The following is a 12,726-nucleotide window of genomic DNA, read 5'->3' as shown; positions in this document are numbered from 1 at the left end:
TTCTTTTTCCCTTTTCTCTGTGCAGTGGCAGGCAGTGTCTGTGTGAATTCTCTGTGTCCTGGTTATGCATTCCATTGGATGCCTTTGCCAGGCAGAGGTCAACTTTGCAAGGTGATTAGAACTGTAAGCATGTTTGTCAATTTCTGGGCCCAATAGACTAAAGCTACAAGGAAGAATAGTAATCCTGTGGAATCTCCGGGCCAAATTCAGCCCCTGTGTAAACAAATGTTAGTTTATTGAAGCCTGGAGCTGATTGGTTATGTCATCAGGAGTTTGGCCTGTGTCTTCTGCTGGGCTGATGACTTTCTTGCTTGTGTGTATTTACTCAGACCCCAGGGCACAGCAGAGTAAAATCCTGGTAGTAGAATGTGCACCCCTGCTGGAGCAGACTGAAGGCTTCATGCCTTTCTGTCTATCTGTGATTTATTAAGAGAGACATTTTATTACTCTGAGTTATTTCCTCCTGTGTTGATCCTATTTATTTATTTCTAAACCAAGCTTCCAGTAAAAGTGACCAGCTTCTTCTTCCACTTGGGGAGGAAGGAGACAGATGGGATTGCAAGGTGTGTGCATGGGGGGAGGATGGGAGAGACAGGAACAGCTGAAGAAGAAGAGGAACTGGTGTGGTCACAGATGGTGAGGTGAGAGGGTTCATTTGTCTTTCCTTGTAACATGTACCCCTGGAAGTGTGATTGAAAAAAGCTGCTTAAGGCAAAGCCAAAGGAAAAAGATCAAGGGCTCTGAAGGAGCTCCAGACTAGCTCTGACATAATTCAGTGCAGGTACCTCTCAGAACACAAAAGGGGGAGGGAAGTGATCAATAAAACATGGGAACATGGTTTTTTCCTGCTTTATTCTCCACAAGCTGGACGCAGCTGAATCTTGCCCCGACTTTTTCTTCCGGAGTGGTTCAGCAGTTCAGTTCAGACAGCTGCCTCTTTAAGAAAATTCCCTGTTAAGATTAGATTTTTTCTACTGATGCTTGGCTATAATTACCACTATGTCTGGAATGTGGATATCAAAACATAATAAACCTCTGTGCGGGTAGTGCTAGGATTACCTCAGTGACTCGGAAACACGCTCTGCCTTGAGTACAATGGTAACGTTTCTTGTGATTTTATTCCTTGGCCCTTGTGTTATTGACTCTCTTTTAATGCGCTCTTGCTCAATCGACTCTGTTTGCTTTAACAGAATGAAGAGAAGCGGAATCTTTCCCTGGGGGGCCACGTTGGATTTGATAGTCTCCCAGATCAGCTTGTCAGCAAATCTGTCACACAAGGATTCAGCTTCAACATCCTCTGTGTGGGTAAGCAGAGTTTACCATAAATTAGGGAAATTCTTAGTAATAGTAATACAATAAATAATAATCTAGTAGCACATCAGATCCATGGATGTCGGAGCACGTCACAAAGGCAGATAAGTACCGTTACTGGCATTTTACATCGAAAATGCTGAGAAGTTAAGGCCAAAGTTTGTTCAGTTCCCTGCTCTGTCACAAACTCACTGTGTGACCTGGAGCAAACCACATAGGCCTAAATTGTCATAAGCGCTAGTTTACTTTGTAGACCCAACTTTGGATGCCTCTGGTCTGCTTTTCATAAGCTCTGAGCTCCCTCAGCTGTGCTCAGTATCAGTTGGGGTTGTGGGTGTTCTGCCACTGGCCTGTCAGGCACTAGGCACTCAGAATTAGTGGGCACTTTTGGCAAGTTTTGTCCTTAAATGGCTTTCTGAAGGTGTAACAATGAGTCTGCAGTAGATCTGGGAACAGTGTAAACCACTTGTGAGTGTGTGTTACAGGTTCCCCTCGGAATAGATCTCCAGAGTTAAAGCTCTCTAGCTGGGGCTGTAATGGACTCTCATCCTCTTAAGCTGTTGTTGTAGCAACTCTGGAGATCCCTAATTCAGTCCCGAGTGTGCTGGCCAAGGTGGCAGCCATTGCAATAGCACTCAGAAGTCCAGACTGCCATTAACATAATGTCATATTTTATTGTTTCATGAGGGAAACAGTGTTCCTCTTTGTAAAGATAGTTGAAGGGGTTTTTTTTCTGTTGAAATATTCCACATATATAGTGCTGGGCAGGGATTATTATTATTTATTTGTTTGTTATTAATAATAATAATTTTATTTATTATTAAACTTTTTTGGTCAATAATGCCAGTTCATCTAACCTGCAACTTTTTGTGGGAAGGGTTTTGATGAATTTTACAACTTGAAACACTTTTTTCAAAAGTTCCAAAAATGTCAACATTTTTTCAATTTTGTTTTGAAATGTAAGCTAATTAGATTTTTAAAAGTGATTGAAATTGGAATGAAATATTTTTAAAAAATAAAAACACAATTTTTCAGTTGGCCAAAACTGGGTTTTTGTTTTTGGGGATTTTTTTGGATTGTTGGTCCACAAAAGTTTTTGATACTTTGACTTTTCAACCAAATTTGGGACAGGGAGATCTTTCAAATTCTCAAAAATGTTCAAAAGATGAAAAAAAAAATTTCCTGTCCATCCCTACTCATGGGTTGTTTTAGCTGCAGCCAGATCGTGATGGGAGGATAAACAGAATCAGCTTCTCTACCTGAGCTGATGTGGGACATATGAAGGGCCCTACTAGATTCACAGTCATGAAAAACGTGTCTTGGACCATGAAATCTGGTCTTTTGTGTGCTTTTACCCTATACCATACAGATTTCATGGAGGAGACCAGCATTTTTCAAACTGGGGGTCCTGACCCAAAAGGGGGTGGGGAGTCATAAGGTTATTTTAGGGGGTTCATGGTATTGCCACCCTTACTTCTGCGCTGCCTTCGGAGCTGGGTGGCCAGGGAGCGGTGGCTGTTGGCCAGGCACCCAGCTCTGAAGGCAGTGCCCCGCCAGCAGCAGGGCAGAAGTAAGGGTGGCAAAACCATACCATGCCACCCTTACCTCTGTGCTGCCGCCTTCAGAGCTGGGTGGCCGGAGAGTGGCGGCTGTTGACGGAGGGCCCAGCTCTGAAGGCAGCAGCGCAGAAGTAAGAGTGGCAATATCATACCATTGCATCCTTACTTCTGCACTGTTGCTGGGGGTGGCTCTGCCTTCAGAGCTGGGTTCTCGGCCAGCAGCCGCTGCTCTCCAGCTGCCCGGCTCTGAAGGCAGTGCCCGACCAGCAGCAGTGCAGAACTAAGGGTAGCAATACCACAACCCCCACTACAATAATCTTGTGATCCCCCACAACTCCTTTTTGGGTCAGGACCACTACAATTACACCACATGACATTTCACATTTAAATATCTGAAATAATAAAATTTATGATTTTCAAAATCCTATGACCATGAAATTGACCAAAATGGACCGTGAATTTGGTAGGGCCTTAGACATATGGATATGAGGATGGGGAAAGGAAGTGGCTGATAGCAGGCTTAAGAATCACTAGCACTACAGCTAGAAATAGTAATGCTTTATAGCTGAGCTGGGTCCTGATTGGAACTTTCCCAGAATTTGAGGGTGGGCGAATCCAGGGTTTTGAATTGGACCCATTTCTGTCCCCAAAGAAGGATGGAATTTCCTGTTTGCCTTCAGCATAAAACATTTATCTCTAAGCATGCTGACCGGTTGCTAGAGAACAGACCTTACAATAATCTCATTATCATTTTGCTTTTTCTCTTTCAATTTGTGCATGATTTTAGTAGCTGATGCCACACAGACTGCTTGAAGCCAGTCCTTTCCGGTGATGCCTGAGGTGCTGGCTTGCAGATGATTTTTTTGTTTGTTTGCTTGGCATGCTTTTGTTTTAGGCTTAAAGTACTGCAACCTGCAATAACAGTTGAAATGCTTTTGGGGGCAGAGAATTCTTCCCAGCACTGGCTCTGGACCAGTGATCAAGGCAGGGGAAGTGATATTTTCAATATCTGGAATGTGTTCCAAGATCTCTTCCTGCCCAGACTGGATACAGCTTTACATAGAGTGGGCAGTGGAATACTTCCTTTATTCTGATCCTGACCCCTTTAGGAACTCCCTATCTACAACTTTTTTTTTTTCATATACAAAACCCAAGTAAACAGCATTGCTTGTACCCAGAGTTTAATGTCAAGCAAGGATGTTACCCTGAGTTTTGTAATGCCCTTCTTCAAAAGCAGTGTGTCAGCAGCAGAAGACCATGGATTTGTAATTGCCACATTTATTTTTTGAGGGGGGAAGAGGTCAGACTAGATGATTCAGTGGCCCCTTCTGGTCTTTAAATCTATGAAATATTGGGAGAGATCATCAATTTCCTATAGTTCCCTGGCAAAGGGAGAAGAACCAATTACAGCTGTTGACTGCCATTACAAATTCTTCCTCCCAGTCCTGACCCAACCTGGACAGGAGACTGCTGGGAGAAAGTCAGTGCTTCCTAACAGACTTTGGATAAGGTCAGCCCTGAGCTTTCCAAATGACTTCCCTGTCAGGTGGGCTTGGATCATCAGTTGGTTTCTGTCTCCTTCAGATGGCACTTAGCCATTGTTGGGGGATCCAATATTTGGCTCTCCACCATTCTATCTACAGTACAAATATTCCACGCAGTATTTGTTCTCCAAGGTTGGAACAGAAGGGTTTCAGAACCTGCTATGCCTAAAATAAAAACCTTGTATCAGGCTTAGGTACCTCTCTAGTCTAGCAGCTTGCCAGTTATCCTGTTCTCCCATAACCATGTCAGTTCAGCTCAACTGATTGGTGAACCTTAGACTCTCTTTATCGGTTCCAAAAGGTGATGGCCGGGAAGGGACATGCCTAGTAAAGTTAAAATGGTGGCCCGTCAATGCTGAAAATGTAGCACTATAATTTAGCCATTATATCTTGTACAGTTTGCCTTGGTGTGTGGGCAGTGCATGTGATCATTATTCATCTGGGGAAGCTGGCCTGGGAGAGACCCTCTGATCCAAAGGTTCTGTCCACGTGCCCAGTCAATAAGCCAAAAATGCAAAGCTACTTCACACCGTTTTGTTTGGTTTTTCTTTGCACCATTGGCCAACAGAATTCCATAGCCTTCTCGTTCATTAGAAATAGGGGCTTCTTGTAGGCTAATCTGGAGAGCATCGCAAACCCATTTACTTACAAAGAGTATCAGTTCAAAGCCTTGTCAGGCAGATTTTCAGGAGAGAATCTGGCTCTTGATCCGTTCTAGGTGTCTCTTGGTGCCTGTAGGTATATGGGGATCACAGACAAAAATTTTCCCCTCAACTTTCCTTTATTAATTTTCTTACTTTTATAGTCTTCTTCCCACTGAGCCTGTCTCTGGGATCCCCATTTGACTTCACATTCCATCCCTCTGCTTGTCTAAATTATTCAACTTGGCGGAGATTTCTTCTAGCTCTTCCTGCACAGATGATACATTTGGAGAGGGGGATGATTCTAAACCAACGGATCTCTGCTGCCTTGCTCCTGGGCAATGCTCTGCCAAGACAGTACAGCAATATGGCACTTGGTATGAGGCCTGCAAGACCAAAACATGTGACACTGGTTTAACTGTCCCCACTCCCAGCTCCAAACAAGTGCCTGTTTGTCTTGCTTTACCTTTGCCACAAACCATGCTGATGTGGATTGGAGCTTGTGCATAAGGGCAACAATGCAATGTTGGGGGAGGGGGAAATGACTAAGCTCTGCACATCAAGAGATCTATAGGAGGAAACCATCTCTACAGCTTAGGCATTCCACCCTCTCCGGATTCTATCACCAGATCTCTCCAGCCCGCTGAGGCTTTTGTTAACTCATATTTCAAAACATTCCAGCCCCTCTTTGCCTTTGAGCAGCTTATCGCTTGTTCAGAAGTTTGCCTGGGTGGCTTCAGATGGGTGCCTGAGGCAACGTTTCTTTTGCTTATCTCCTTGTGGTTCCACCTTGGCTGGTTCTGCTTGATGTGTGGCCTCGCAGCCACTCTCGCGCCATGCAGCACCATTTCCTGCTCTCTGTAACGGGCAGCCTGGGAATGTTTTTGGAAGATTTATTTATACCCAGCCAGATCTAAGGAGTGTTTTAAGCCATTTGAATGGGATTTGCATTGGTTCTTAAGAAATAAAACAGCCAAGCAGTGTTTCCCTTTTCCCTTGTTTCAATGCTGCATGCGTTTGCCTGCTTATCAGCACGTACTGATACCCTGTGCCTCAGACTGGGGCGTTTCCAGCATGTCTGTGAACTGTAGGGGTGTGGCTTGTGGGTAGCGTGTGCTCACATCCATGCTTCACATCCCTGAAGAAGAACTCATGGTGCCTCTAATCTTCACTCTCGAGATGGCTGGATGGGGGGCAGCAGCTGCTAGGAGATCAGAGCAGGGGGAGGGGCCATGTGGAGCAGCCGTCTGACAGGCAGTCTGGCTGGCCCAGGGCAGACCTGCAACCATAGACCAGCCGTGCACAACAGAGTAACAGGTGTGTTGGCTGGCAGGTTAAGCTGACTTAGCAGGTCCACTTCTGTGAAGGGAAGGGGGCTAAGGGTTTCTGTGCAGTGGGAGCCCAACGAACCTTTGACCCTTATTAATGGCACATTGGGGATGAAAGGATTAAGAGTATAGTTGAGGAACAAGCAGTTTTAAGGCCTCTGGGCATTTGTTAGGGTTGACCTGGCTTTGATTGGAGACTTAAAGAAAGGTTTTGCAGAGTGGTTGCATAGGAAGATTTCTTAATACTTCGCAAGCAGCATTTGCTAATGTAAAATGACCGGAAACCATCTCTAGTACTTACTAACAGGCCTGGTTTCCATACTTAGGGTATGTCTGCACTTGAGCTTCAGGTGTAAATTTCAGCTTTGGTAGACGTACATACACCAGCTTTGATCGAGCTAGTGTGCTAAAAAGACAGCTGTAGCTGCTGAGGCAGGAGGGGATAGTGGCCTAAATAAGTACCTAGGGTCCCAGGCAGGGTTATCCTCGGGGTGGCTGTCCTGTCCTGCCACTTGTGCTGCCACAGCTACACTTCTGTTTTTAGCACGTGAGCTGGATGAAAGCTAGCATGGGTACATCTACCTGAGTTGGAAATTACACCTCCATTGAATGTAGATATACCCACAGAAGCCTGAGCTCCAGGGTGCCTTCTTTGCACATGCTCACTGCATGCACATGTAGATCGGGGAGTTAGGCATGCATGTGGCAAGACAGTTGCTTAGTTGATTGTGCGCACTCACAAACTCTCCATTCCCACAGGCACGCTCAGGAAGTGCCCATTGACAAACAGGCAGCCCAGGACTAAATAAAAAGCAACTGAGGTTGCTCTAACCACTCCAGATTCTCAATCCTGGCCTCTTCCTCCCACATTCTGGGCCAGATTCACTATCTCATGCTTTTACTCTAGGGAGGGATTTTGCCCTATCTGCTAAAAAAATGATGTATTCTTCTTCGAGTAGTGTCCCTATGGGTGCTCCACTGTGGGTGCATGTGCGCCCCTGCACCTCTAACCGGAGATTCTTGGTAGCAGTGTCCCGTGCAAGTGCCCTCCCTCCTTCCCTCCCTCGTAGTCTGCCTTGAGGCTGTTTAGCACTGCAGGGGCGAACCCCCCTCACTTCCTTCTCCCTTTGGCCTCAGACGGAATGAGCTGTTGTCCCTTCCTTATCTGTGTCTATGCATCCGATGAAGTGAGCTGTAGCCCACAAAAGCTTATGCTCAAATAAATATGTTCGTGTCTAAGGTGCCACAAGCACTCCTCGTTCTTTTAGCATAAGTAGTGTTTGTTTTGTTACCTTTGTTCTCCTTAAAAGTAGTTAGGCTAGTGTTTCTTTATTTTATTTTATTTTATTTTATTTTATTTTATTTTATTTTATTTTATTCCTTTGGGAGTAGAGCGGCCACCTCGGTAGGACGACACCCGCAGCTCTGAAGCAGGGCACCGATGAGGGATAAGGGGCACCCTGCTGTGAGTTCTGTTGCGGCACCCTCCGCACCACAGCTCTGAAGCAGGCACCCGAGAAGGGGTCTCCTGCTGTCAGCTCTGCCCTGCTGTGAGCTCTACTGCCCCACCGTCCCCACAGCACCGAGGGGCTCCAGCAGTCAGGCTCTCAGGCAATGGTACCATCTCTAAAAGAGCGGCACAGAGAAACCCTTTGGTACCAGGTGCAACAAAACTCCCATCTAGGAGGTGTTCTGCACCTTCCCAACCATCGACACTGACAACATACTACAGACACTCCTCTGTGGTACCACGTGAGCCCATGGTAACGCACATGCTCTGGTACTCCGGAGACCTGTGGCCTCAGTACCCAGGGAGAGACAATTACCTTATCATCTCTAAAATAGTGGCACCAACAAACTTTCTGTACTGGGCACAACAAAACTCTCATTTAGGGAGTGCTCTGCCCAACTATCGGTACTGACAGCGTACCACAGACACTCCTCTGTGGTACCAAATGAACCCATGGTACTACATGAGCTCTGGTGCCCTGGAGACCTGATAATTGGGGAAGAACCGCAATCCCCAAACTTACTTACTTGGTACCAGGACCCCAGTATCAAGCACGTCCTGGCACCCAGAATCGCTCTTGGCACCGGGCTGTATACTGCCAATACCTTAGTCAGCGCCACCTTTACCCACTGAAGAATCTGACACTGGCCAGGAGGAGATCATTTCCCTGGCCCTCATCGTGGCCCATTGTCACACTACAAGGGTCCTTCCCAATCCCATCAAGCCAGCCTACAATCGCGGTACGGGCCCCCTGAGGTAAGCCCACTGCCCATGCCCACCTTCCTCCCTCACCCCCGCCAAGGTCATATTGTAATTCTTGGGCGACGTACACACACATGTCGCGACCATCCCCGGTGTCTGTCAGGGAGAGTCCACCAGATGGTTTGCTACAGCCTGGCTTTCCAGAGCATCTGAGTCAGTGCAGGAGGAAGCTTTTTCAGAACAGGAAAAAGAACCTGAAGAGGAAGCTACCCCTCCGGCACACTTCTCCTCATCGCTCCCAGACAAGGCTGTGCTGCTCACCCCTCATCACTAGGTGAAGATTTTAAGAACTTTCTGGATCTTACCAAGAGGGTGGCAGACAAGCTGCAGATTCCCCTACAGGAGGTGGCAGATACACATCACAAGTTGGTGGAAATTCTGCACACCGCCTTCTCATCTAGAATTGTCCTCCCAATTAATGAGGCGATTCTAGATCCTACCAAAGTCATCTGGCAGACACCAGCCTCCATCGCACCATCCAGCAACAGAGTGTAAAAAACAAAACAAAACAAAAAAACTCTCATTCCACTTCCTTAAGGTTCATCTCGCGGTGAAATCAGCTTCCCACTTGGTGTTTGCTCACCCACTAACGCATAGATTCTTTAAAGGCATTGGGAATCTCTTCCAACATTTGACACCACCTGCTCCAGCCTGGGACTTTTAACTTAGTTCTCAGGGCTTTGATTAGACCTCCCTCTGAGTCCCAGGGCAACTTGTTCTCTCTCACACCTGTCCATGAAGACACCATTACTAATTGCCATCACCTCAGCTAGGCCCATAGGAGAAATAGCGGCCCTGATAGCACATCTATCGTTCACAGCCCTTTTTTTTTTTTTTTTTTTAAAAGACAAAGTAACTCTAAGGCGATGTCCCAAGTTTCTCCCTAGTTTCTCTGCACTTTCCATATGAATCAACAGATCCGTCCCCCTGTTTTTTCCCAAAACCACATTATGACAACTGGGAGATAACTGTGCATATGCTAGATATTAGAAGGACATTAGCATTCTACTTGGACAAGACTAAGGACTTCAGGAAATCCCCCAAAACACTTCCTTTCATCCACAGAAAGATCCAAAAGCTCTGTGATATCGGCTCAAAGACTATCCAGATGGGTCTCTAGTTGCATTAATCACTTATCGAAGGTGCTACTTACTTCTATCCAGAGTCCATATGTACTCCAAGAGGTCAGTTTTTACCTCAGTCACATTCCGTAGGGATGCCCCTATCTCAGCAATCTATAGAGCAACGACTTGGGCCTCTGCCCATGCTTCCACAGAACATTGTGCAATCACTGAAGATTTGGCCACTCACACCATCTTCGACTCCACAGTACTCTCTGTAGTAAAAGACTCCACTCTGAAGTCCCAGCCTCCAGCAGTGGGTACTGCTCGGGAGTCACCTACAGTGGAGCACCCATAGGAACACTACTCGAAGAAGAAGAGGAAGTTACTCACCTTGTGCAGTAACAATGGTTCTTCGCGATGTGTGTCCCTATGGGTGCTCCACAACCCACCCTCCTCCTCTCTACTTCGGAGTTCCCTATAGGGCTCTGCGGTAGAGAAGGAAGTGAGGGGGGTTCGCCGGGGCAGTACTAAACAGCCTCAAGGCAGACAACGAGGGATGGAGGGCCCATGTGCAGGCTCAGTGGGACACTGCTACCAAAAATCTCCAATTAGAGGAGCACGGGCACCTACATACACCTACAGTGGAGCACCCATAGAGACACACATCTCGAAGAACCATCATTACTGCACAAGGTGAATAACTTCCTCTTCCTCTGTTTCATAAATGGTCAAAATCTGAAATCCTGGGAGGGTGGAAATAGTCTTTTGTCTCACAGAGGGAGAACACGCCTGCCCCGCTTGTGCAAATCCCCAAAGAGAGACAAGTGAAAAGGCCAAACAAAGGAAGCCAAAAGCCAAATACATTGGGCACTGCTAAAACACACACAAAAAACCTCACTATGAAAAAACCAGAATCCGAAGACTTAAGCAGACATTTCATGTAGTTCTGTCACAGACCCATGGAACGTAGACCACACTGCACTGACTTGCATTGTTAACTGTATTAAGTACATGGAGATGAAGTGAGCTGTAGCTCATGAAAGCTTATGCTCAAATAAATTGGTTAGTCTCTAAGGTGCCACAAGTACTCCTTTTCTTTTTGCGAATACAGACTAACACGGCTGTTACTCTGAAACCTTTCCTTATTGCTTTGTGAGTACATCATAAAAGGTATGCAAAAATTGAGCCAAATACACTGTAACATGTGAACAGAAGCATTTGAGTTGAAGAATCAGTCAGAACTGAACGTCCTGTAAGTTGTGTTGTGTTTTGTGTTGCGGGGAGAGATAGCTCAGTGATTTGAGCATTAGCCTGCTAAACCCAGAGTTGTGAGTTCAATCCTTGAGGGGGCCATTTGGGATCTGGGGCAAAAATTGGGGATTGGTCCTGCTTTGAGCAGGGGGTTGGACTAGACGACCTCCTGAGGTCCCTTCTAACCCTGGTATTCTATGATTCTCCCTAACTTCATCATTTTGGGCTCTAAATCTGGGTTGGAGGCAGCAGAGGGTTCTGGTTACGTTTGGTTTGATTTTGTTTGCATGTTCTTTGAGATATTCGGATGATACAGAAGCAATGTGCTGGATAAGATAAGAATTGGAGGCCTTTGGGAATAGGGCAGTAGGAACATCACAATGATTATGCCTCTCTGAACTTGGGGGAGTTGCAGTAATCTCTCTCAGTTTAATTTTTGTTGTGGTCTGTAATTAATTTACTCTGAAGTCCCTTTACGAATTCCACTCTGCAATAAACTGGTGACTCTTCCTTTCTAGGTGAAACAGGCATCGGGAAATCCACACTAATGAACACACTTTTCAATACCACCTTTGAGACGGAGGAGGCCAGTCACTACGAGAATGCAGTTCGCTTACGACCGCGTACCTATGACTTGCTGGAGAGCAACGTGCACCTAAAACTGACAATCGTGGATGCAGTGGGGTTTGGAGACCAGATTAATAAAGATGAAAGGCAGGTCACATGCCATCTAGTTGCCATTTCTGCACCAGCCTCTAGTGTTCTAACATGTAGCTATATGTGATTCTCCCTGCAGACGGAGCCTGTGAATGTAACAGAATGTTACAGACAGAGCCTCTGTTACTGGGTACCCAATTTTCCCATTTGGATTATGAGGAGTCTTGATTATGGCCGCATTAGACTGAAGAGGACAGGAATGAGCCGCTGTAATAAGTATGGGAGAATGCTAGAGGGAGTTTGGCTAAGAAGAGAGAGTGAGGTTAGTGAGGCAGGGAAAACTGTAACATGTTGTGAGTTGTCTTAAAGAATCCAGTGTAATCCTGCTGACTTGTTTGCTTAATTCAGTGAAACACACACCAACAGACCCAATGTCTGTAATCAACATGGCTGTCTTAGGACACCCGCTGAGGAGCAATTCTTACCTCCAGACTTGTTGAAGAAGCCGTAAACCTCTTCTTCTTTTGTAGCATTGGGCCAGATTCTGCCACCCTTACTCAGGCTGAGTAGTCTCCTACTCTATGAGGAATCCTGTTGTGTGCAAAATCTGTCCTTTTATTAGTGACGGTGGGGGGGTTTGTTGTGTTATCACTCCATCAATCCAAAACGTATTACCCAGGGGAGCTCACTCACATCATGAGTCAGAAAGAGGCTGGATTAGTGGGGAACATACAGAACTGCGTCTTAAATCAAAGATCTAGTTAACTCACTCAAAAACTTACTGAGCCAAATCCTGAGGGGTGCTGACCATCTGCAGCTCCTTTTGAAGTCAATGAGAATTGCAGATGCTCAGCACATCTTAGGTTTCGTCCCATTGTCTTTAGCAGGGAATAATAGTCTCTTCCCTTTCAGATGGCTTGGTTAGCTAACCTGTAAACTCTTACAAATCTAGTTAAAAAACCAAACCAACTGTGGAATAGTTGGAATTGCCCATTATAACAATGATCAGTTTGTGATATTGGTTCTTCTCACCCACTCCCATTTAACTGCCCATGCACCTTGTTTGGATCAAATGACCTTTGCAGGAGGTCAGACAAGG

The 12,726-nt window shown here is 45.9% G+C and overlaps 1 protein-coding gene across 8 annotated transcripts in view; it reads left to right on the top strand.

The window, feature by feature from the left end:
- The window catches only part of SEPTIN8 (septin 8), a 77,732-nt gene that overhangs the window by 28,388 nt on the left and 36,618 nt on the right, over positions 1-12,726 (top strand). For 6 of the 8 annotated variants that reach the window (XM_073355673.1, XM_073355670.1, XM_073355669.1 and 3 more), the window contains exons 2-4: positions 26-111; positions 1,191-1,305; positions 11,489-11,684. In XM_073355673.1, coding sequence (XP_073211774.1) covers positions 79-111; positions 1,191-1,305; positions 11,489-11,684 — 344 coding nt within the window. In that variant the 5' untranslated portion in view covers positions 26-78. Of the gene's footprint in view, positions 1-25; positions 112-1,190; positions 1,306-3,656; positions 3,711-11,488; positions 11,685-12,726 lie in introns of those variants that run through there. The other 2 variants (XM_073355668.1, XM_073355674.1) reach the window with 2 other exon arrangements.

This window comes from Lepidochelys kempii, chromosome 8, assembly GCF_965140265.1.
Source record: "Lepidochelys kempii isolate rLepKem1 chromosome 8, rLepKem1.hap2, whole genome shotgun sequence".
Lineage (NCBI taxonomy): Eukaryota > Metazoa > Chordata > Testudines > Cheloniidae > Lepidochelys > Lepidochelys kempii.
Note: the sequence above shows the minus strand (reverse complement) of the source record. Positions and strands in the feature narration are given on the sequence as shown.